Raw genomic sequence first — 22,500 nt, 5'->3', positions numbered from 1 at the left:
GTACCTTTTAAATATTTTATGTTCATAGTTTGCATAATAATGTATTGAGATGTTAATATTTATTGATTTCTCATACATAGATAGCCTGCTATGACCAAGCAAAGCAGGTGTTACTCACAACAGGGTAAGTAAAGGAATGTGACTAACATTTGTAATCATAATCATCACCTTGTTTATATGTTATTTTAAATATGGGACAGCCACTGCTTGCAAAACCTACCTCTGCACGCCTTGCAGAAAACTATTAGATACATGTAATGTATTATTCGTTTGCAGGTTTTTCAAGGATAACATCATCACACATTTCACCGCCAGTTTCATAGCGGTAGGATTGCTCACTTACAATACAATTTGTTTTTGGGACTTTTGCTGAATTTGACCATTAATTATCTTGTTTTTCAAATTCTTTTCAGGGCACAATCGCCACCAGCATTACACAGCCAGTTGATGTAATGAAAACGAGACTAATGGAGGCAAAACCAGGACAATATAAGGTACCTTAAAATGCTTATGGAGTTATGTATATACTGATCAAGTCTGTGAATTATCTATATACTCTTGTGCTTTAATTTTAAGATTTTTCAATTAAGCATTTTCTTCCAAGGGTTGTTCTAGTCATACAGCCATGCAACTTTTTATTCTGATATAATTGAGGAATAATATCAGTTTCAGTTGAATACAAACTATATTTTATAGATTGAACTCATTTTCATCATGTTTGTATTTTTCTTCCAGAGTGTAGCCCATTGTGTTCTTTATACCGCAAAACTTGGACCAATTGGATTTTATAAGGTGACCGGTTTGGTTGTTATGACAGTGCTTATGACAGTATGGGCGGGTGTGGGACCGCACAATACTGAGTAATGTGCTTAAGAGTTTTTATAAATCAACAACGGTTTTATGAGACAATTAAGAATGAAAAACTCTCACAAGAAAAAAAAAACGAATGACATTTTGGCCGCACATGGGTCAAGCCTGGTTTGTTTAATTAATTAATACAGAATCATTGTGAAATTCCACACAATTCACTGCACAATTTAAGTTCGTTCCTGCTCAGTCTGCCTCCAAAATCTCCCACAATTTTAATTTTTTTCCTGCACCCTGTCAGAAGCCCTATTATGATGTCCCAAACTACAACCTCGTGTTCTTTCATCTCGTGAACTGTGAATTTTTGGTTTTTTTTGCTCCTGATACCCCTAATTGTATGGTGTACCGATTTACAAATTTGATCCATTTCTGTTTTTCTAGGGCTTTATTCCAGCTTGGGTCCGTTTAGCACCTCACACAATCCTTACTTGGATTTTCTTGGAGCAGCTGAGAGTTGTCTTCCCACTTAAGCAACAGTAGTGACTTGCAGAGTGTTAGCTATTATCAAATTTATTGTAATTTAATTAAGGAGGGCGTTTTAGTTGATGTAGTGGTGGTTAAGCCATTGACTCCTAAGATGAGTTAAAGTGTCTGGTGTTAGTGTAACTTATAGGGTTAATGATAATTTGTTATTGTCATACTAAATGACGCAGTAGTTTCTTCAGTAGAGGTAATTATCCACCACTTTGTCTTACACTGAGTTAAAAGATAATGGTTTGGTACATTCCACACAAGTAGAAAAAAGACAAAATCTTACCTACCAAAAAAATTAATATCACTAAAAGCATTTTGTTTCTCTTCTGCTGTTCTGAGGTGAATCATTCCTTTAAACAACCTGAGAGGTTGTGTGGTATATACTTATGACTTTGTGGTGCAGATTGGTGCCAGTAGGTTAATAAATTTTGTACAGAATGATTATATTTAAGTTGTAAAAAGCTAATGGTTCCCTGTTGGAGAGTTGTAAAATGATGTTTATTACAAGCCTAGGAAAAGTATAATTATTAAATTAACAAGAATAATTATTATTATTAAATTCTCAACCTCGGATAATGCAATTCTCGTGCTCTGATTGGTTCACTCAATCTCGGTTATCAGCTCATATACCTTAGTTTGACCTTATATGGTAAATGATTGCGCTTAGCGTTGCTAAACTAAAAACGTTTACGCCAGAAAGCGAAATTTCTTTCAGTATAAAGCAAAGAAAAACGTTTTGTGGAAAGTTTAGATCACTTTCAAAGCTTAGAGATACGCGAAAAGGTAAGAAATTTTTTTGTGATGAGCCTGCATCTGTCTGACCACGAGGTATTACACAACATCGCATCTTCATCAACTTTTTTCGATTTCGCTAGGATTTTCTCACTTTTTTTGCTTGTATTTCGTACTTCTAAACTTTTGGAGTTTAAGGAATGTAATAAAACAGTTATTCCATTCGCGCTTGTTGGATATGAGAGTGGTTATAGCCAACTCAGCACTACGCGCCTCGTTGGCTATTTACCATCTCATATCCAGTTACTGATATTTGCAGAGCATGGTATATTGATACAGTAAAAACCCACATACAGAACCTTTTTAAACAGTTTCTTATGGGTGGGTTACAGCTAAATTATTTTTAATATTTTAACCAAGGGTTTTGACTTTGAGAGTTCATTGACAGTGCAAATTTATAGTGCAAGAAAATACTAAGCTTTACCGGTAATTACAAAATAGTAGTGATTGCTACAACAAAACCAGGTTTGTGTATTTTTCTGGTAATCAACAGACACATGACTCCCCTTCATAGAAATTAAGAACCTAATTAAGAACCTACTTAACCTAAATTGCAAACAACTACCTCAAAATACAAGAATGCACAAAAAAATGTACCGGTAGATGCTAGACTTCAGAAAATGTAGGCTCTAACATGCAGGTTTTTACTGTAGCTCATATACCATGATGGCTAAGCCAATCAAAACTCTAGAATTCCATTATCCAATGATCTAATTTTTAATAATATGTATGTCATAAAACTAAAATTTCCTAATTAAGTGACAGTCGTATTTTCTGTGGAACATCAATGAAATTGAAGAATCAACTTATCTCCTTGTTGCCTTGTTTAAAAAAGGTTAGTTCTGCCACTGATTAAAAATCATCCTCATGTGAATTTTCTAATATAATTATCAAATTGCTTAAATTGTCCAGTTAAGTGCGAGGCTCATTTTCATCTTTCATAAATATAGGCTTGACAACCCTTTGAGCATAAAATTCTCAATTATCTTAATAATTACAATGAATTGTACGAAAAACAAATTATGAAAATTAATGTTGTAGATTGTTTCAATGATGAGATTATATTTGTTGTACTGTATCTTGACCAGCCTTCAAAGGTCAAAGATTTTGAGTGGTAGTCAGATGAAAGGAATGGTACAGTCGTTTTAAAATGCCGAACATTTTCGTTGCCATATAATGGGGAAAAGTGTAATATTTTATGAGCCTTTTGGTTGGGTTGAAGACAGCTGTTTGGTGTTTGTTTGAAAAAGAAGCATAACAATGAAGAGGTATTGTAGGACACTGGCTGGGAACAATTTATTATTGAAATATATATTTAATTATAATGATTTATAAAATTATAAATCACTAGAGAAAACTCCATTAATTGAGGGCATCAAGAGGATGTCTCTATTCCCTATAAGAATTTTTTTTTCATCTTTCCGGGTTCTCCAACTTCTAAAATATTTCTGTTAAATGACAGGATAGCTATTTGTGGTACCTTTTTTAACTCACTAAATCTTAAAGGGGTATCTCAGTGTCATCCATAGCATTCAAATAAAAAAAATAATTTTATCAAGGCATGATTCCTGTGGCATTCTCCTTTTAGCGCTTTATTGCTTTCATGACTTTAATATCGGGGTTGCGTGATCCCCCGGGGGGGGGGGGGGGGACTCCCATATGAAACAGACGGGGATGCTCGTCGTCTCCCTTAGGGGTGTAAATTTTGGATTTTGGTCTCGCTTAGGGTGTTCGGGCAAAGCGCCAATATTTTATGCCACCAAGGTCTCGTTTAGGGTTCCGCGAAGTAACGCAGAATTACGCGAAGAGAAACAGAAGTCAAATTTCCTTTTAAATTTTCTTTTTAGATAAAAGCATTCGATGATTATGCCTTTTTATCATTAAAACTCATTGCGTGTCGTATTTTTGTGTTTTTAAACGGTCTCTTTTAGGGGTCAAAATTTGCTTAAGCCACGCCAAGATTGGTCTCCTTTAGGGGTTAAATTCAAAATTTCCGACGAGCATCCCCGTCTGTTTCATATGGGAGTCCCACCCCCGGGCGTGATCCCTTGATGCAATGACAAAGTAAGCAGTATGGACCCATTGATGGATTTACAATATTTCAGCTTTCACGAGTGGGTGCTAGCGGCTTTTGATGTTTCTCATTTAGAAATATGTCTTGCACTGAGAGGTGGTGGAAGTTTACGGTTAAGGTGGCTGGAACCAGTTTCACTACTTTTAGAGACCTTCTTGTTAGATGGGTTATAACTACTATACTATATCACGTAACAGCAATGTTATGGTACCACGTCAAACACCAATTATTGCTTAACAAAATGCGCTCTTTATTTTGACGTAATGGGTTACCATGGCAACATGAAAGCTCTCCAAAAACACCCTATATTTCGTCTTTACTTGCTTATATCTCAAAAATGAACTCGGTGACCCCCATTTTTAATTGTAGAATAGTAATTAGCATCTTGAGATAGAACTATTAGCAAAGTTTAAAAAAATTCTTGGGAGCCAATTCAGAGCTACCTTAATTTTTCGAAAATTTAAGGTAGCTCTTAATTGGCTCCCAAGAATTTTTTTAACTTTGCAGATAGTCCTATGTCAAATTGCTAATTACTATTCTACAATAAAAAATGGGGGTCACCGAGTTCATTTTTAAGATATAAGCAAGTAAAGACGAAATATAGGGTGTTTTTAGAGAGCTTTCATGTTGCCATGGTAACCTATTACGTCAAAATAGTGAGCGCATTTTGTTAAGTAACAATTGGCGTTTGATATGGTACCATAACATTTCTTTTACGTGATACAGTTTTGTAGTGACAACCCTTCTAATAAAAAGGTCCTTGAAAGTAGTGAAACTGGTTCCAGCCACCTTAAAACATGTTTCAAGTCCACCGAGCAAAATTGGTTTTGCGCAGTTTTGGTCCAATGATTGGGAAAATTAAGTTTAAGGCTTTAACGTCCCTCAGAAAACGATTAATTGTGTAAGAAGAGCAAACACCAGAGCTTACTATGATAAGCTTGAATTCAGGAAAGGTATACGGAAGCTTATGCATGTGCAGTGTGGCGGAAAACTTTTGAGAAGGGTTCGCCGAAATCAAATCAGTATTCTATATCAGGGCGTCAAGTGACAAATGACACTCAGAAAATAGGAAAAACTGTGGCCAAAAAATAAGAAAAAAATAAGAATTATCATCCCAAAAGAGGAACAAGGAAGCTTTTCCTTGAATTCTATTCTCTTAACAAAGCCAACAACAGCTCTGTTCCACAACTAATGCCTTATTTTTATAAGTTATAAGCTTAACAGACGAGATGGCACGCATCCTCAAGAGAAACAAGTGTTAAAATTTGTTACCAAGGAAAACATGTCCTTCACCTACCAAATTACATCATGTACAGTCCTTTTTAGGATATCTTTAATGTAAGTCCATAGTCGCTTGAAACTGAGAACGGGTACGCAACAAGAATTTTTTTTTTTTTGCAACCAGTTAATATATAATATAAAAGTTCAAGGTCACCTCATGTAATGCAATAAAAGCCAGTAAAGACTATTCATAACCGAAAAAAGTATAATGCTTATTATTTTTTGGCTCCTTTATTGAACAGACTGGGTAACCCTTAGCTTTGCTCTTATTATGGGAAGTGCTTGTCGTTGGCGACATGGCTTGGTCAAACAGTTTATGCTGTTTTTCAGTCAACAATTTCCTCTTTTCTCCTATTTTCTCCAAACATTTTATTGCATCGTCTCGCTTGCTTAGCTGTGTCAAGCATCATTGTGGCTACATTCATTAATTAACACTGTTTTTCAATCCTAACACAATTATTCAGAGAGAGTACATGAATACACTGAATTTAGTTATCATTCAAGCAGGTTTTAAATTTTCCACCGTTTTGTTGACGAAGGTTTCTTTATTTTTAAAGCATTTACCAATTTTATTGAGAATTTTATCTCAAATACTTTAAAATGTTCCCCATGCACCAAGTAAAACCGTAAAAAATAGGAAAAAATGGGAAGCAGGCCAAAACATATTAAAACATTGGAACTTGACGCCCTGCTAAGTTATATTCAGAGTTTAGGTAAGCTTCAGACTTATTTATGTAGACGGCTCACCTCCATCGTTTTGTAAGTTTATATAACCTACAATTTCAAACTGTGTTCGGTGGACAAGCTCAGCTGGAAAAATTGGCTTCCTTTTTTCACTTTTGTATCCTTTTGTTTATGTGTTTGCTTTTTTATCGAGTTTCGCTTTTAATAATCGGTGAAGGCAGCTTGCGGGGCATCGATTCAGCGCGGGAAAAAAAAGGCGGGAATATCCATCGTGTGATCACACATTCACAGTCGCGTGACTCAAGCAAAGACGCCCTCTAGCTTTCCTCCAGCTAGGCTTGGAAAATTCTGCTTGGTAAATGGCTTATTGTCCGTGCCGCCATTGCTCGTAAAAAGTGATTATTTTGCTCAAAACGTTGCTTGGACACTTAACTTATGCTCGAATTCTGCCCGGGTCCCCAAAACGTTTCTTCGGCCCTCCTCATCTATGTGGAGGGAAAACAGTCTCGCAAAAGGTCTGTGCGATGTTTCGTGCGGGAGATATTCGAGGAAATTTTTTACTCAAATTTGTAAGGTTTTGTATGGAGACGCCATTTTTGTGTCCCTAACCCAGAATTCCTTAAAGACGGAGCAGGGTTTACGAACGAACTTCAGTAATAGCAGAACCACCTGAAAGAGGCCTGGGTTTAGGAAGGACGCGACAGTTTCTTTACAGTACATAACCTATCCATTACAATTCGCTTCCTCATACATAACGTACCTGCAGCAACTGCACATGGGTCGATCGGCGTAGACGTAGATAAAGAAGTAAAGTTAAAATTAAAGTCGGTATTCGTTGTTGTATTTCCTTCAAACCAGACTTCAAACATGGCGGAATACGTCCATCAGAATTTAGAGAGCATGGTTCCTGAGCTGGAGGAGTTAGAGCGATTGGGAGTGTTTTCCGGTGATGAAATAAGGTGGGAATCTTCTTGGTTGTTGATATCTAAAATTGTAAGCTTGCGTGAGTATCAATGTTATCTATTGATTCCAGGTTGTGTTAGTTAAAGTACAGGTAATAATTCCTATGGCAGTAAATTGTCTCAGATATATAAAGAGTATTTTGCTTTCAAGTCGCAAATGAAAATATGTAGTATTATCACAGGCGACCCAAACACATAAGTTTTAGTGCTCAGTCAACGTAACGGTTTGAAGGGTTTATATGGGAAACATGAAATGTAGGGAAAAAATCGGCTAATACTATTTCAGAGCGAGAAAAATACAAGAAATAAACTTACTCTTACTTCGTCTTGTGTCCTTGTGTCGATTTGAGGCGTTCTGGGCAAGTTTTGAAATTTGCGCCTATCCTTCATTGATAGATGACAAGGCTGGATACCCCGAACCTCTGAAGCCACTGATCACTCTGCAATCGAGGACTTGATTCAGCCTTTTGTCCACTCTCACATGAAGATCGATAACAAACGATATAGCATAAATTCCCAGAGCCCCAGAGCAATCTCCACATACTTAGAGAACAAGCTAGTTTTCATGAAAAACCCGCCGCTTTCTCCAGTCTGAGAGCAGTTCGCCATTCAAACAGGACATGACCGTTGGTCTGGTGACAATTTCAGCTTCTCTTTAGGGGTAGGGATCCAAGATCAAATTTCGCCTATCTGGATCTTTTGCACAACCCCACAGGCTTTTGACATTCTAAAACCTTTGTCTCAAATATCCAAAAGCGTTGCTCAACTACGTAAACACACAACTATCAGTTGATTCTCGAGAGTTTTCCCAGAGAAAAATTACTTGCTCCCCGCTGCTCTGCCATGGAATCAAAAACCATCCAACCTAATGAGTGGTCCTCAGCTGAAAGCAACGAAAAAAGTCTATTTGCTGTCCTGGTCATTCTGAGCAATGGAAGTCTTTCGATTGCTAAGAATGCGATGTGATGATCGCGTTCGTTCTCTTTGTTGTTGATAGTTACAGTCAAAACAGCTCAAGCGTTCCTCTGTTCAGCGGATTAATGAGTTCATTATTGCAAATTTGATATCAGTAACCATTTACATAATCTTTTCATCGTATGAATAGTGCAAAATTCAACTCATGCCTCAGTTGAAAACTCTAATTTTGATTGGAATATTGCTGGCTTCCGGTGCCAGGCCGGCGTGGGAATTTCACAGGTTTACTGATTTGCAACAATTATTTGTTGTTATTACTTATCCTCATCTGGCCAATGAGGACTCGTAAGGCCGGCCAGAAGATTGCGCCATCCATCCCAGTCTGCCGCCGATGCCACCGCAGCCCCCCACGAATGCCATCCCAGGTGGTTTCTTCTTACCAGAATTCCAGCTTAGAAAGCTATCCACGGGAACCTCACACGTCGCCCGACGACACCCCCGGATGAGCTCGTCAATTATCTTTTCGGTTTCCGTAATCAGATAATTTTTACGGTGTGCGGGGATTAGCCGCATGCCCAATTCCCCAAGCTGGAGGACCAGTGACTACCATTTAATTTGGCCTCTACCCTTTGACCTGCCTGCCAAGGTTGGACTACCCTGCGAGCAGAGTCTCTTTCGATCTTCCTAGATAAGTCGGGAAGAGGAAAGTAGACTCTGCTGGCCGCCTCCACATTATTTGATTTGCCGCTCATCCAAAGAATTGGATGAGTCAGTCCAGTTTCGACTTGTCAAACCTGTTTTTTTAATTTTTGCGCATGATCAATCGCCACGCGTCATCAATATTTTGAAATTTACGACAGCGTGGCAATTTTAACTGTTAGAATTCCCATGAGTTTTTCCTATGTGTGTCGGTTACAGAAACTCGTGTGACAGAAACCTATTATAAATTTTTCAGTAAAAAAATGAAATGGTATTTTAAGAGTATGGACTATCTTGAGTTTCCAATGAAATGATTCCTTGATTGTCGTGTGTTTGCCAGAGTTGTTGGAAAATATCCCGACTGTTTGTTTTCGTTTTGTGCTGTTGTGGCTACAGGTCACGCATGACTGACACCGAATACATTTAAATTTTTAACGCATGCTCAATGCGAAATGTGGAGGCTGCGAGCAGAGTCTACTTTCCTCTTCCCGACTTATCTAGGAAGATCGAAAGAGACTCTGCTCGCAGGGTAAGGTTGGACCTACTGGGGGGATACCCCTGACAGTAAAGCTCTCAAGGTCACTGAGGCACGCAAGCTCCCCCAGTGTCTTCAACACTGCACAAGATCATTTGGCACTTAAAAAAGATTTAGAGATTTTATGCAAATGTAGACCTTTGGCAACTGACCTTTAATATCGTTAAATGCTATCACTTACAAATGTAGGAATAACTTAGCAGAACTGTTCCTTTTTGTCGCAATTACTTAATGAATGGCCAGGCCATCTCCAGAATAACCTCTAGGTCCAAATAATGAGGCATCACTTTAAACAGAAACTCAATATGAACCAACATGGTGACCTCATTTCTAACAAGGCCAATGGAACACTGGGCCTTCTAAGACACTATAGATGTGAAATCGAAGCCAATATTACAATGTACTCTTGTCTGCCCGCAGTTAGAATATGCCAGTTCTGCATGGAACCCTGATAGTAAACATATTTTTAATCAGATTGAAATGGTCCAACATATTGCAGCTAGATTTGTCATACATGATTAATGATTAATTTTATTATCTACATTTAATTTAGCTTTTAGTGGATTTATTAATTTTAGCTTTTAATTGGATTTATTATTGTAAATATATAAAGCTTAAACCTCCCAATATACCTGTAGTTTTTACTGTTATAGGAGCACCTCTATTAATTTATTCAGCCAAGAAAATATAGTGTACCGGTAATTTTGGGATTTCGAATGATCTTATATTTGTGAATATTTAAAATGTTTCAAGGGGTGCATAGTGTAGTGGATATCACTTTGTGGACCACATCACAGCACACTACATGTAGTTTGGAATCCCAGTACATGTGCTCCAATGTAGCTTTCCATCCATTTGATTAGAAAGCCTTTGCTACTTTGACCACCATACACATTTTGTAACCCATACTGTAATAGGCCATTTCCGCGTTCTGGACTGCCTCATCTTCAAAGCGAGTCTAAGTGCAAAGTTTTTGTTATGAAAATTAGATTTCATTGATACGTAAGGTAGAACTAATTACCATAACAAAAACTTAGCACTTAGACTCGCTTTGAAGAGGAAGCAGACTTGAACTCGGAAATTTATGGCCTATTATTTTATCTTGTAACCATGTGTTGTGACTATACTTTTCTTTCTATGTTAATTTTATGTAAATAGTCTGAAATAAATGAACCATGAACCATGAACCTTGAAGTACTGTACTATTGTGTTCATCCTTGGTTAAGTCATTTTTATATAATGTTTGCTCGACAGAAATATTATCAGAAAAAGAAGAGACTATGAGTATTGCCTTCAGAAAAAAGTTGTTAAGAAGCAGGATTTTCTAAGATACATGCAGGTAATATAAAATTCAGTATGCATTGTCAACTTTTTATTTTCATACATGTAGTATAGTTTGTAGAATAAGTTAATCCATTGACCCCTAGGATTGAAACTTAATATTGATGTCATTGTCTGGGGCTCTTAGGGGTGGGTAGATTAAATTTTTACTCTGTCTAATGCCAAGTGATTTTACTCGTCAGTGGGGGCGCTCCAGGGCAGTTCAGGTGTCAAGGTGAATGACTAATTGCTGGTTTTCACTCACGTGATCAACAGCCATGTTTTTCAACGAAAACAAAAGGAAGCGTTTGCATAATAATAGAGTTAAATTCCCGGAGGATTTGGTCAGGGCACCAACATGGCCGCCTTTTCTTTGTTTAGGGGCACCAACATGGCGGTCGTGATGTCATGTGAAAACCGAGAATTGCTATTATTGCCTGTGACTTGCATAAATTATTTAATTGTAATTATTTATGAAAATGTTATTATTTCACAGTACGAAATTAACTTGGATATGCTAAAGAAGAAAAGAAAAGTGGTAAGACTACAGAACAAAATTGTTTTAAATGAAATACCGGTAATCAACTTAATGCAATTGATGCTAACCTTTGCCAGCTGCTGCCTAATACCTATAATTCAAAATTCTGTTTTATCATCGGTTAATATAAGATTATCTGAAATCATCCAACTCCTAATACCACTAATACAGTCAGTCGTGAACTTGATGGCAAAATCAACATCTGCAGATTGTGTAGATTACCATGAATAATATTAGTTGCTCTGTTTACAGAAGAGCATCAGACTACCATTTTGTTGGTTGCAAACTGAACGTCTAAAACATGAGGTCTTTTATTACTGTGGAGAAATGCTGCCCTAACAATGATATCTAAAAATCAAGTGATCAGACCCGTGAGGATAAGGAATAAGGGAAAAAAACCTTAGGTACTGTCCTAAACATTGTTTTCGTAAACATGTATGTACAGTACAGGGATGTTCAAGAAACCACAAACTGTTTGCAAAGGATACATGTATGTCTTGGATTGCAAGCAAAGAGATGCATTCCTCTGAGGGCTACACTGTAAAAATTAGTAATAATAATAATAATAATAATAATAATAATAATAATAATAATAATAATAATAATAATAATAATAATAATAATAATATCGCTTTGATAAACCAAGTGTTGTTTTTGAAGTTCATATTTAATCAAGACATGTTTTCTTAGCTTAACCCTTTGACGTCCAAACCGGCCTAAACCGGCCAGACTTAGTATTTTACTCTGTCAACGCCAGACAATTTTACTTGTCAGTGGGGAACCCCTGGTAGTCAATGGGTTAATTAATCACTCACTGAAAAACTATGTCCCCATTAAAGGGAAACTGTCACGAGAAGCGCATGCGCTAGCGTCTTGTAAAAACTTGAAAAGTGTTAGGTTAACTTTTTTCAAGTTGAATCGACATATGGGGTCAACTGGGGAGGGCCATGGTGGACAAAGGAGAAACTCTGGCGAATATACGTGACTCACGCATGAATCCATGATGGCGGCTAGAATTTTCCGTGGGCTCAAGAGCAAACAAACTTGAGCATGCGCAGCTCATGACAGTTTTTTTCCGTTCTTGCCTTCATCCTTAATTAGTCATGTTACATCTCACTTTGTTACACTACTTATTGCACAACTTCACTTTATTCTCATTGTACAACTGACGATGGATGATGTTTCATCCGAAACATGTCTTGATTAAATATGAACTTCAAAAACATTGTTTGGTTCATCAAAGTGATGTCTTACTTTGTGCTGCTACGAAGCCTTAATAATAATAATAATAATAATAATAATAATAATAATAATAATAATAATAATAATAATAATTATTATTATTATTATTACAGGCCTTCTGATAGGGTGCGATTAAAAAATGCAAATTATGCGATTTTTTCAGGGCAGATTGTGCGTTTAGAAAGGCCAATTATGCGATAAATAATGTAAATTATGCGATTTTTTTCTCAGCAATTTTAAGCTTGTTTTATAAGGTTTCAGGTTAAGAAAAACACTTTTTTGCTGCTCTAAAGACATTTTGAACACAAAGGAACAGTAATTATGTATCTCGATCGACATTAGTTGGGATAAATATAAAAAATGAGGTCTTCTGCACTACCGGTGCACCACGTTAAAAGTTGAAAGGACACAGCTAACATGGCAAATGAATGATCAAGGTGCTTGTCAACCACGAACTTACGAAGATGGTCAATCACAATAGGGCCATACCCCCATTTATACGAGAGAAAATAAGCCGCGGCTTTCTCTGGCCACGGCTTACAGAAGACTCGAATGTTCACCCCGTATAAATGCAGTGATAAATGGTACAAAATCTACGTTCACGTCTTTTTCAAGCCGCGGCTTATATTGACCTGGGAATATATATTCGTATAAATAGTTCCTTTTGCGTATTTTGTACACCGTGGCCAGAGTAAGCCGCGGCTTATTTTCTCTCGTATAAAAGGCCCTAATATTGCAGGACGAGAAAAACATCAGTCCATCGTCCACGCTGAGCGTACCTGTGAGGTACTTTCTTGCTCGATCGTGAGCTGTCAGACTAGATTGGGCGGAAGATGGGAACTTCCTTCTTCGTCGAAGAAAAAGGGAGCGTTTTCACAACAAACTTATCCATGAGTAAGTTTTTATCAGTTTTCAACGAAAGAAACTACATTTTGCCGAAAAACTTACAACTTCGCTTATTTTTCACAAATCTCTTTTCTAAGAGAAGGCAACTGTGTCATTTCAGTGGTGTGTATATAAAGGCGTGTTTGTGTTGCACCAATAGAAGGAGACTCGTACCAGGTCCCCGACAAGAAAAATAAAGCCTTGAACTTCGAATGTTTACGAAATCGAAGGTGACAGGTTTTTTAGCCTTTTTCCAAGATAAATCATCTTAAAAATGGCGTATTTATCCAGGAATTTCTAAGAAACGTGTTGATTTATGTTTCAGTTTATGACTTTTGTGCGTCCTTTTGTGAATTATGCGATTTTTCGTGAATTGTGCGATCGGATGCGATTTGAGGTCGATTGTGCGAAATCGCACCATCGCGTAATATCAGAAGGCCTGTTATTATTATTACTTTTCACATTGTCTGAAATATTAAAATGACAATGTACATGTGTCATTCTTAATTGGACTTAATGAAATTCATTGATATCTAGAGACTTGGATTGAAACGAAACCTGCGTGGAGAGAATGCTGTAACAAAAAGGATTCATACCCTCTTCCAGGTAAATCTGTGTGTGTTCTGTGATGTTGAAATTTAAGTGAAACCTCAAATTAGGTTGAGTGATACAGTACATAGTGTTTCACTGACAATGCTACATGTATTCTGCATGTTGTCAAGATGTTGACTCATCACTTACATGTAAAACCCCACCTTTTCGCCTATTGTTGTGTTATTTTGGTACTTAAATAATGCAGTTGAACTGGTCACAATGGCTGTAAAGAAGTGCTGTAATATCAATTTATTTTGTTCTTTTCCTCTATTCCTTGTTTAGAATGCACTGAAAAAGTTTGTGGTGAGTGAATTTACATAATTTACCCATAATGTGTACCTTGTTGAATGTGATTAAAACTCTCTTACCAGCATCATAAATTGACTGAATAATGCTTGCATTAATTTTTTTATACTTGACTTTAATGTTAGACAAACTAATTATTTAAAAAGTGGCACACAGGAAATCTGTTGTCATATCATGGACGTGTTCTTTAAATTGCCATTTTTAGGGAGACATTAAACTTTGGATCCAGTACATTGAATTCTGCAAACACATGGTGAGGGGAAGTTAAAAATAGCATTTGTTGTGATTATGATAACTTAAACATAATTATTGTATGTGCCCCATTTTTATTGGTAATAATAATTCTAGTCTACAGTTACATGTACGTATAACTTATTGTAGTACCAACTTCTTGTTCTGGATGTTTTTCAGGAAAGTACCAGAGTACTTGGGAAAGTTTTTGCTCGAGTCTTGCAATATCATCCAGACAAACCAAGTGAGTATTGGACCTACATGTGTAATTCTCAGTTTGAAAGAATTGAAAATGGTAACAAGGAAATGAGCTTACTGGTAATTAAATAAAATGATGGTGATGATGGTAATGAGGAGGACACGGAGGGTGACATTGATGAGGATTTCGAAAATGATGAGTATGGTCAACATTATAATAGATGTGATTGGAAGCTTGTGTTTTAAAGGTACATTGTACATGTAGTTGGAGGCAGAAAGTGACCCATGAGAGACAAAGAGGCACCATTAATGGAATACTTGCCAAAATGGGTGGGAGGAGAGGGAAACAACTTTGAAATACAACTTGCAAACAGGCCGCTACAGGGTATCCAGTAAATACAATGCAACTACATGTACTGTTACAGTAGTACCTGTAGGTACTCCACGCATAATCCCCACATTTGCGTTGTGCCAGTAAGCCATTTGGAGAGAGGAGTGGCGACCAGAATTGTATTGATTTTAACCTTGCCATCATATCATGTAGCCACATTGGAGTTATGTTATAGATCCACAGGTACAATTTATGCTGACCGTAAGTACCTGTACCTTGGCTAAGTTACAACCTTGTTTCTCCATTCCAATAATACAATGATGTACTGTAATCATTTTAAAATACACAGAACTGCCAGAACACTGATACTGTACATGTAATAATTCACTGTATTGTTTAAGACTTGTGGATAATGGCAGCAAAGTGGGAATTTGAAGACAACAAAAACATTCCTAACAGCAGAAGTTTATTGCAAAGAGGATTGAGAGTGAATCCCTCTTCAAAACAGCTTTGGCTAGAGGTATCACAGTATTATCCTTTAAATAATGAGCTATTTATGTTATGAACATACTTTATATGTACACCAAGAATACAGTGACTGCAAACTCTGTTCCTTTTTTTGATTGGATATGTTTCTTTGTAGTATTTCAGAATGGAACTTCTTCATGTAGAAAAGGTTGGTATACATTTTTACTGTAAATATCACTTGTGATTAATTTTAACTACACATAGTTACAGGAGCCAGGTTGATACAGTATACAACCTCGTTCCCAGGGTCTCTCAAGCGAGGAGAGACCCTGGTACGGTCTGGTTACATGCTTCTGTGACAATTGAAAACACTAGGGAGGGGTCCTCTCTAAACAAGGAATTTGTCGCATTTAGCTTTGTCGAATTCAACTCTTTCCTGCCTTTCGCTTCTTTGGAAGTGACTTTGGCTCTCCGTAATCATTGCCTTGAATGCTCGAAAATTATTCAATCGTCGTTCACAAGGCCTACATACCAGATGTGGCCTTAATTCATGGCGTTGCAAAGTTCCTCCAAACACAGCCTCGGCTAAGGCAAGCAATTCTTCAGTGGCCTTCTTGAACAGATTTATACAATGTAAAATGTCTTTGACTGAACCGCACAATCTACAGCAACTTATGACAGACGATGTATATGTTTTCTTCGGCGTTTGCAAACTATTATCGCCGGACATAGCCGCAGAAGAACATGTGTTCACATACCGCAGCACGTGAAACTTGGTTTGTTTTGGTGACAACACATTCCGCACTCCCGTAGTCTCAGTATAGACAAAATTCTTACTAAGCTGCCCCTGCCTTCATTGGATAAATTTTTATCTCCCAGATTCTGGGAGACACGTGACCAGACCCTACCAGGGTCTCTCCTCACTCGCCCCAGGCGTTAAGATGAGAGACCCTGGGAACGAGGTTGTACAGTATAATGAACACATGCTGCTGATACCTAATCGCAGTCAGGACAAAAATTTACTAGAAAAAAAATCACTGTATCACATACATGTACGGTACACATGATGGTAAGATCTTTTGAAATTTTTATGTGTGACTTGGCTCACTAACCTTTCATGATCATCATCGTGTACATTTTACATGTACATTGTAGTAACAGCTGTTAGATTAATAATTATCTTAAATGTATGCCTTAATGCATTTTAGATACAAAAAAGGAGGGCAGTTCTTGGATTAAATGAAATAGAAGAGCAACAGGTACAGTGTACTTTTGATTCTCTTGGGTTGCAAAATCTCTCTTAGACTAGATCATGGTAAAATTATTTTATGCTAGTAGTACAGTAACTCTTTTTTCTAAGTCTCATCACACAGTGATTTAAATTATGCTGACTCCTTTTTACCCTTTTCTTTATCTTATCATTAATCAGGGAAAGGATGAAGAAGAAGTGACACCAGAATTTCTTGCTGGAAAAGTTCCTGAAATTGTGTATAAAAAAGCAATAGAGTGTATACCAGGTATAGGAATGAAACATACATGTATTAAGCCACTTAATTGTGCTGGTACAGTAGCAACATCTTCATGTTGTGAGGGGAAAAAAGAGGCCATCCTTGAAGTAATTATCAATAATACTGTTAATTCTCTATTAAGCCCCCTTTTGGGCTTATTTATTTCAAGCACATTTGGTGGTGGGGGAGGGGGGGGGAAGCTTAATAGAGAGGGGGGCTTACATGTATTTGAGAGGGGGGGCTTATTTAATTTAGCAAATGCATCACTGATAGCAAAAAGAGAAAGAAACAGACTAGACTTACAGTTCACTACTTCCTGTTTTGTACCAGGGTAATGACTGTCTAATATGGAGATTTGAGTGATATTATATGTATTGTAGCAAGCACAGTCCTGAAAAGGACTGATGTTAAAGACTCCCCTTTTGACTACTGTATGTAATTCTGAAGATTACTTCAGCTCAGGTTATTGAAAGGTCAGTCACTAATGTTAGTTCTTTGTAAGGACTACACTCACTTGAATGATCAAATTCTATCAAGGCTAACACATAAAACAAGTCCACGGTGAGACGAAATTCGAAGCATGGGCTTGGAAGGGCAAGCTGTAATTTCATCTTACTAGCCCAAGACTTTGATGAGCTAGCCAGGAATCAATTTAATTAATACAATGCAAAAATAAATTTAATTAATAATAGGTACAAGTACTTGTAGTTTTGATAAACTATTTCCCTTTGATTTCTGTCCTCAAAAACCAACATTTGACTTGATTTACTTTCATTGTTAATTTCAGTTTACAGTGTCCCCAATTAGCGCTCCAGCGATAGAACGACTAGACACTTAAATAAGAAAGTTCCAATTTTAATTTGACAAACACTTAAATGTACAAACACCTTCAAGTTTTCAGTTACAAGTGCTTCAGAATAAAAATTTTGAACGTGAAATTACAGTGTAAGTCTTAATTTTCTAAGGCCACAATGTACATGTCTGTCAAACTGTCCAGGCTAAACACTTATGTCAGAAGTTTGGCATCAGAAAAAAGCAACCAACAACACTACACGTGTTAGATTGATGCATGCCTGTCGGGCAACCTATGATAAGAAAGCACTAGCCCCAAAGATTGTTACACTAGCCCTGTGCTATCGAACATCCTTTTTGTTGCTACCCGACAACTCCAAAATTCAAGGACATTGAAAGATGTTAAATTGTGATATTTGACTTTGCATTATTGCTGTATTTTTTTAACAGATGATGTAGATTTCAGAAAATCTTTCATTGACATCTACCACCTCTTTGAGGGCACAAAAGAAAGTTGTGATATGGTATACAGCAGGTGATGAAATAATTAATTTACCATACTCTTTTATGGTGTTTTTTTTTTCCAGTTTTACATGTATGTTTTACATGTATATTTACATGTGTTACCCTGACCCTGACCTCATCTTGAAATGATATTATTGATCCTCTAATCCCTCAAGCATGTTGGAGGATTTTCCCTTGTCTGAGGAAGTCTGGAACCTAGTAGCTCGGCAGCACTTAGAGGAGATGAAGAATGAAGCAAAGAAAGGCTCTGTAGTAGTAACAGGTTTGCTTTGATTTTGTATGCTATTGTAAACTTCATGCAGTTCCTTTGGAGTTGGCTTTCATACCTGACATACCTGACTGAATCTGGAAGCTCAGAAAGGCATCCTTGCAGTGTATGTGTAATGTTTGTAATATGCAAGATTATTACTAGTAGTAATCATGGATTAGTAAAGTGCATTCTATGTCTAGTAAAATAATATTTTTTATTGTACTGATTGCCCAGAAATATTCAGGGAAAGTGGACTTGTGGGGTGCTTTCAGGCAGTACACAGAGAGAACTTGAATCTCCTGTGAAAAGCAGCTGAGTTGACAAATTACAACTCTGCTTCGTTGCCGGCACAAAAGCATGTGGGGTCAAATTCCAGTTTCTGGTTCCTACACCTACAAAACACGCCACTACACACCTTTCTGATAAAATTCTGATAAGAAGCTTTAGTCATATTTGCAAGTGACATTTGGAATGAATCAACACAACTTCACTTACGTTTAAAAAAAACAGCAAAGAAAACGGCCGAGCAACCAACACACAACTGCAAACCACGTGGAAATATGGGGAATTTTTCCCGCTTTCATTTGGACATGTGGGCATTGCGATACTAACCCGATGTCAAAGGCATGACAGATTCACAATCACATCAGATCGAGGTGATGTGCTTGTCGGCCAGCCAGTCCAAGATGCTGTCCAAACCCTGAAATTGCATAGCATCATGATCAATCCCTGTGAAACATATTCAGGACATTTGTAAAACGACATGATTAGAATGCGTCCTCCTTCATTGGAACGCAATTATTAAACATTGCTAGTCATAATTATTAATAAATTATGGTTTTATTATTATCCTTTTTTTGCTTGACTTTGTAGATATCCAGTGGTGTGCACTTGAAACAGAAATGAACAAGTTGTTTCAGGAAGCTGTAAATAAAGTTCCGACAGGTTAACAAACCTTATGTTTTTGACATTTTGTTTTCTCCACATTTATAATTATTTTGATGCGATTTAGCACTGACAAAATTTTTCTGTACAACTCACTGTTACGGTAACATAAGCTGCTTCTATTTTTCCAATAACTAACAGGTAAAATGTGGGAGCATTGCATTGAAGCCTTTGTGGACTTGCTAGGTAACAGTGCTGAACACCAGATCAGAAGGGTAGGTTCTAGCAATAAAATTAAGGCCATTTCCCAGGACTTCTTAAAAATACTGGAAATTTCAACTCTGGTATGCCAAAATAATACATGTACATTTAGTTTTGCCATCAAAATTCTCAATCAAAACCTCACACAAATTATTTTTGCGAGTAGTAAGCAACATGCTGATAGATTGTAATTGCTTTGTTCTCTTAACCTTGTAATTATGCGATTTCAGGATATCAATTTTAAAAATTTTGCTGTTGTTTCCCTGCAGCGAGAGAAAATTGTGCTGGAGTTATTTTCACAGGCGTCCAGGAATAATAAGCTGACAGAGAATCTTTACAAAACATGGGTGAGTTGTCAATGCACAAGATGTACATACTTAGACTTTCACTCAACAAAACAAGTACTGTAATTGGTTGATTCTTGGTCACGTGCCCATGATCAAGTTCAAATGTATCCCGACTGGGATACAATTTCGCAGTTGTTGCCTGCTCCGGATGTTTTGCTGCAATTGTTGAAAGAAAAGTCTAAATATATGACAAAGCATTTAGTGTCTGGTCCCTTGGGTAACTAGTTAGTTTTGTTTTCCCTCGAGTCCTGATGTTTCCCTCGACAATACATCAGAACTCTCGAGAAATCAAAACTAACTATTTCCCTCAGGACCAGACATTAAGTGTATAAAAGTTCATGAAGAAAATGTGCCAGTTTTTAAAATAAACCATACCTTTCCTGGGTGCTCCCTCTTCTTCAGTGGTTTCAAAATTAACTTATTGTTATAAAGTGAGTTTAACCTTCTTTTCTCTACCTGTAGGTGAATGTTCTGCTACAAGCAGACAAAAAGAGGCAGGCATTAGTTGTGTGCAAGAAAGCAATAGGGGAGTTTAACACATCAACAAGTCTTTGGATTGAATATTTGAGACTGAAAGTTCTTGGCAAAAGTAAGAACCCGATGAAACAGTTTGTGTTTTGCATCCTGCTGATTTTTCATGTGTACTGCCAAGGGCGTAAGGAGGGGGGGGGGGGGGGGGGGGGTCCTGGGGTGCCGTGACCCCCCCCCCCACCCTTTGTAAGCCTTTTTTTTATGCAAACAACCTACAATAATCAGGTTGCAAAAACGCGAGTACCATCTGTTTGACACAGTGTGACTCCCCCTTTGAAAAATCCTGGCTATGCCCATGACTACATGAACTACAGCTCTTTCACTTGGTTCACTGGCTGTACATACAGTGCACATGATTGTAACTTGAAAAAATCAAGTGTGCAAGAAAATAATTGTGGCAGAGTATTGTAAGCAGTGCCACGCTCAATGAACCGAGAAAAAGATGCACTTTTTTTCATGCTAATTATCTGGAACAGAAGATCATTCTTTCGAATGAACTGATTAAAGCAGGTACAGTACAGTACTTAACTTTTTTTTTTGATTTTCAGGTAAAATGGAAAACATTTATGCAGAATTTTCCACTGCTGTAAAATGTGTTGACTCAAAGGTACAAGATACATGTAGTTCATGTTCTTGAAAATACATACGTGTACAGTAGATCTGTACCCTCTCTTTGAATTCGATAATGGAATGGCAATGTGGCTTGAACATCTCTTGCTACACCATCCTTCATCAGGCAAGGAAGTGTTTGCAAGGAAGACTGGTTTCAGCAGTTAGTACTGATGTTCTGGGTGGAAATCCTACTTGGACAACCACCTGGATTTTGTGTTTGGTTTTCAACCATTCTGGTGGTCTGGGCTTTCTCTCCAGCAAAATGAGGTCATCTTGGTAGTGATGCCATTAAGTGCCGCTTTGATAAAAGAATTATTTCCTTTTTTTCTTTAGATTTTGAAAGTGTGTTTGCTTAACACCTGACTGGCAAAAGTTTGATCTTTGACTTTGATCCAAAGGCCGTTTACTTTGAGTGCAAGTTTTGGATTTCATGGTTCGCCGTTACTCACGTTCAAAAGTGATGGATTGGACCTCAGAGGGTCGGATCCTGGGAAAAATGACATCAAAGGCCCAGTAGTGTCAAATGTAGCTTATTATATACGCAAAACGCGAGTTTAAAAGTCTGAAAGCCCAAAACTTCCGTGCTGTCCATTAATTATGCGGTATACACACGCATTGCATTCTTAAACTAGAGAACTTTGACGTCATTTTCTCTTCGATCATCTTAAAGTTAGTAAAGGCGAACCATTAAATTTGAAAATTCCAAATGGTGTCTTTTTGAAATCAAGGCTTAAAATTTTGGTGGCTTAGTGTTAAGTTAACACCAAGCACTCTAAAAAGGCAAGGGGCGGAGAATACATTTACATGTAGCTTGAGTTGGCCCCTGAAAAGCAGGGCGAGAGCAGTTTTTTTAAAGGCAGCTTAGTCTAAAGTACACACTGTAGTCGTGTGTTTGTACATGTATTTTGCATCTTTTTTATTCATGTCTTAAGAAATCGCTTCCACTCTGGAGTCAATGGATTGACTGGTGCATTGAGAAGAATCCGGAAGAAGTGAAGGCCGTGTTTGAAGTGAGCGCAAGTTTCATGGTGTTCAATTTGTTCACAAAATGGCAACAGAAACAACATGAATTCTTTTAAATTGTAGCTTCGTGCAGTGCTGTGTGATTCATGCTTCTTAGTGTTATGATGAAAACTTGAATATTTGCGTGGCTTCAAAAACCCCGAAAGCCCTTGAGAAGTTCTGTTATTTGATGCTGTACATTTGTGGTTGCTAACAAAAATGTTAAAGTCGTGAAATTCTCGAAATGTGAAAAATATCAATTGATAATTTCAACACAGAGCTCTGAAAGATTATAGCAAACACACACTTCTGTTCTCCAAAGAGCAAGTTTTATCGTAATATTGCCTTTTCAGCATGTTTTGGGGGAAGCTTGTTGACTTTTGTTTTGTTT

General features: G+C 37.3%; 2 protein-coding genes across 2 annotated transcripts in view; both read left to right on the top strand.

Annotated features, from left to right (window-relative positions):
- LOC138059806 (mitochondrial dicarboxylate carrier-like) overlaps positions 1-3,689 on the top strand; it is a 7,158-nt gene extending 3,469 nt beyond the window's left edge. The window contains exons 9-13 of the mRNA XM_068905430.1: positions 81-124; positions 277-325; positions 414-494; positions 736-792; positions 1,249-3,689. Of these exons, the coding sequence (XP_068761531.1) occupies positions 81-124; positions 277-325; positions 414-494; positions 736-792; positions 1,249-1,347 (330 nt within the window). The 3' untranslated portion in view covers positions 1,348-3,689. The remainder of the gene's footprint in view (positions 1-80; positions 125-276; positions 326-413; positions 495-735; positions 793-1,248) is intronic.
- A 3,236-nt stretch (positions 3,690-6,925) lies between these two features.
- LOC138059772 (U3 small nucleolar RNA-associated protein 6 homolog) overlaps positions 6,926-22,500 on the top strand; it is a 27,822-nt gene continuing 12,247 nt past the window's right edge. The window contains exons 1-19 of the mRNA XM_068905385.1: positions 6,926-7,131; positions 10,538-10,622; positions 11,100-11,141; positions 13,806-13,874; positions 14,145-14,165; positions 14,374-14,421; positions 14,580-14,643; positions 15,330-15,448; positions 15,572-15,604; positions 16,605-16,655; positions 16,826-16,913; positions 18,147-18,231; positions 18,377-18,483; positions 19,345-19,416; positions 19,558-19,631; positions 19,887-19,964; positions 20,427-20,553; positions 21,044-21,102; positions 22,040-22,117. Of these exons, the coding sequence (XP_068761486.1) occupies positions 7,040-7,131; positions 10,538-10,622; positions 11,100-11,141; positions 13,806-13,874; positions 14,145-14,165; positions 14,374-14,421; positions 14,580-14,643; positions 15,330-15,448; positions 15,572-15,604; positions 16,605-16,655; positions 16,826-16,913; positions 18,147-18,231; positions 18,377-18,483; positions 19,345-19,416; positions 19,558-19,631; positions 19,887-19,964; positions 20,427-20,553; positions 21,044-21,102; positions 22,040-22,117 (1,392 nt within the window). The 5' untranslated portion in view covers positions 6,926-7,039. The remainder of the gene's footprint in view (positions 7,132-10,537; positions 10,623-11,099; positions 11,142-13,805; positions 13,875-14,144; positions 14,166-14,373; positions 14,422-14,579; positions 14,644-15,329; positions 15,449-15,571; positions 15,605-16,604; positions 16,656-16,825; positions 16,914-18,146; positions 18,232-18,376; positions 18,484-19,344; positions 19,417-19,557; positions 19,632-19,886; positions 19,965-20,426; positions 20,554-21,043; positions 21,103-22,039; positions 22,118-22,500) is intronic.

Source organism: Montipora capricornis, chromosome 8 (genome assembly GCF_036669925.1).
Source record: "Montipora capricornis isolate CH-2021 chromosome 8, ASM3666992v2, whole genome shotgun sequence".
NCBI lineage: Eukaryota > Metazoa > Cnidaria > Anthozoa > Scleractinia > Acroporidae > Montipora > Montipora capricornis.
Note: the sequence above shows the minus strand (reverse complement) of the source record. Positions and strands in the feature narration are given on the sequence as shown.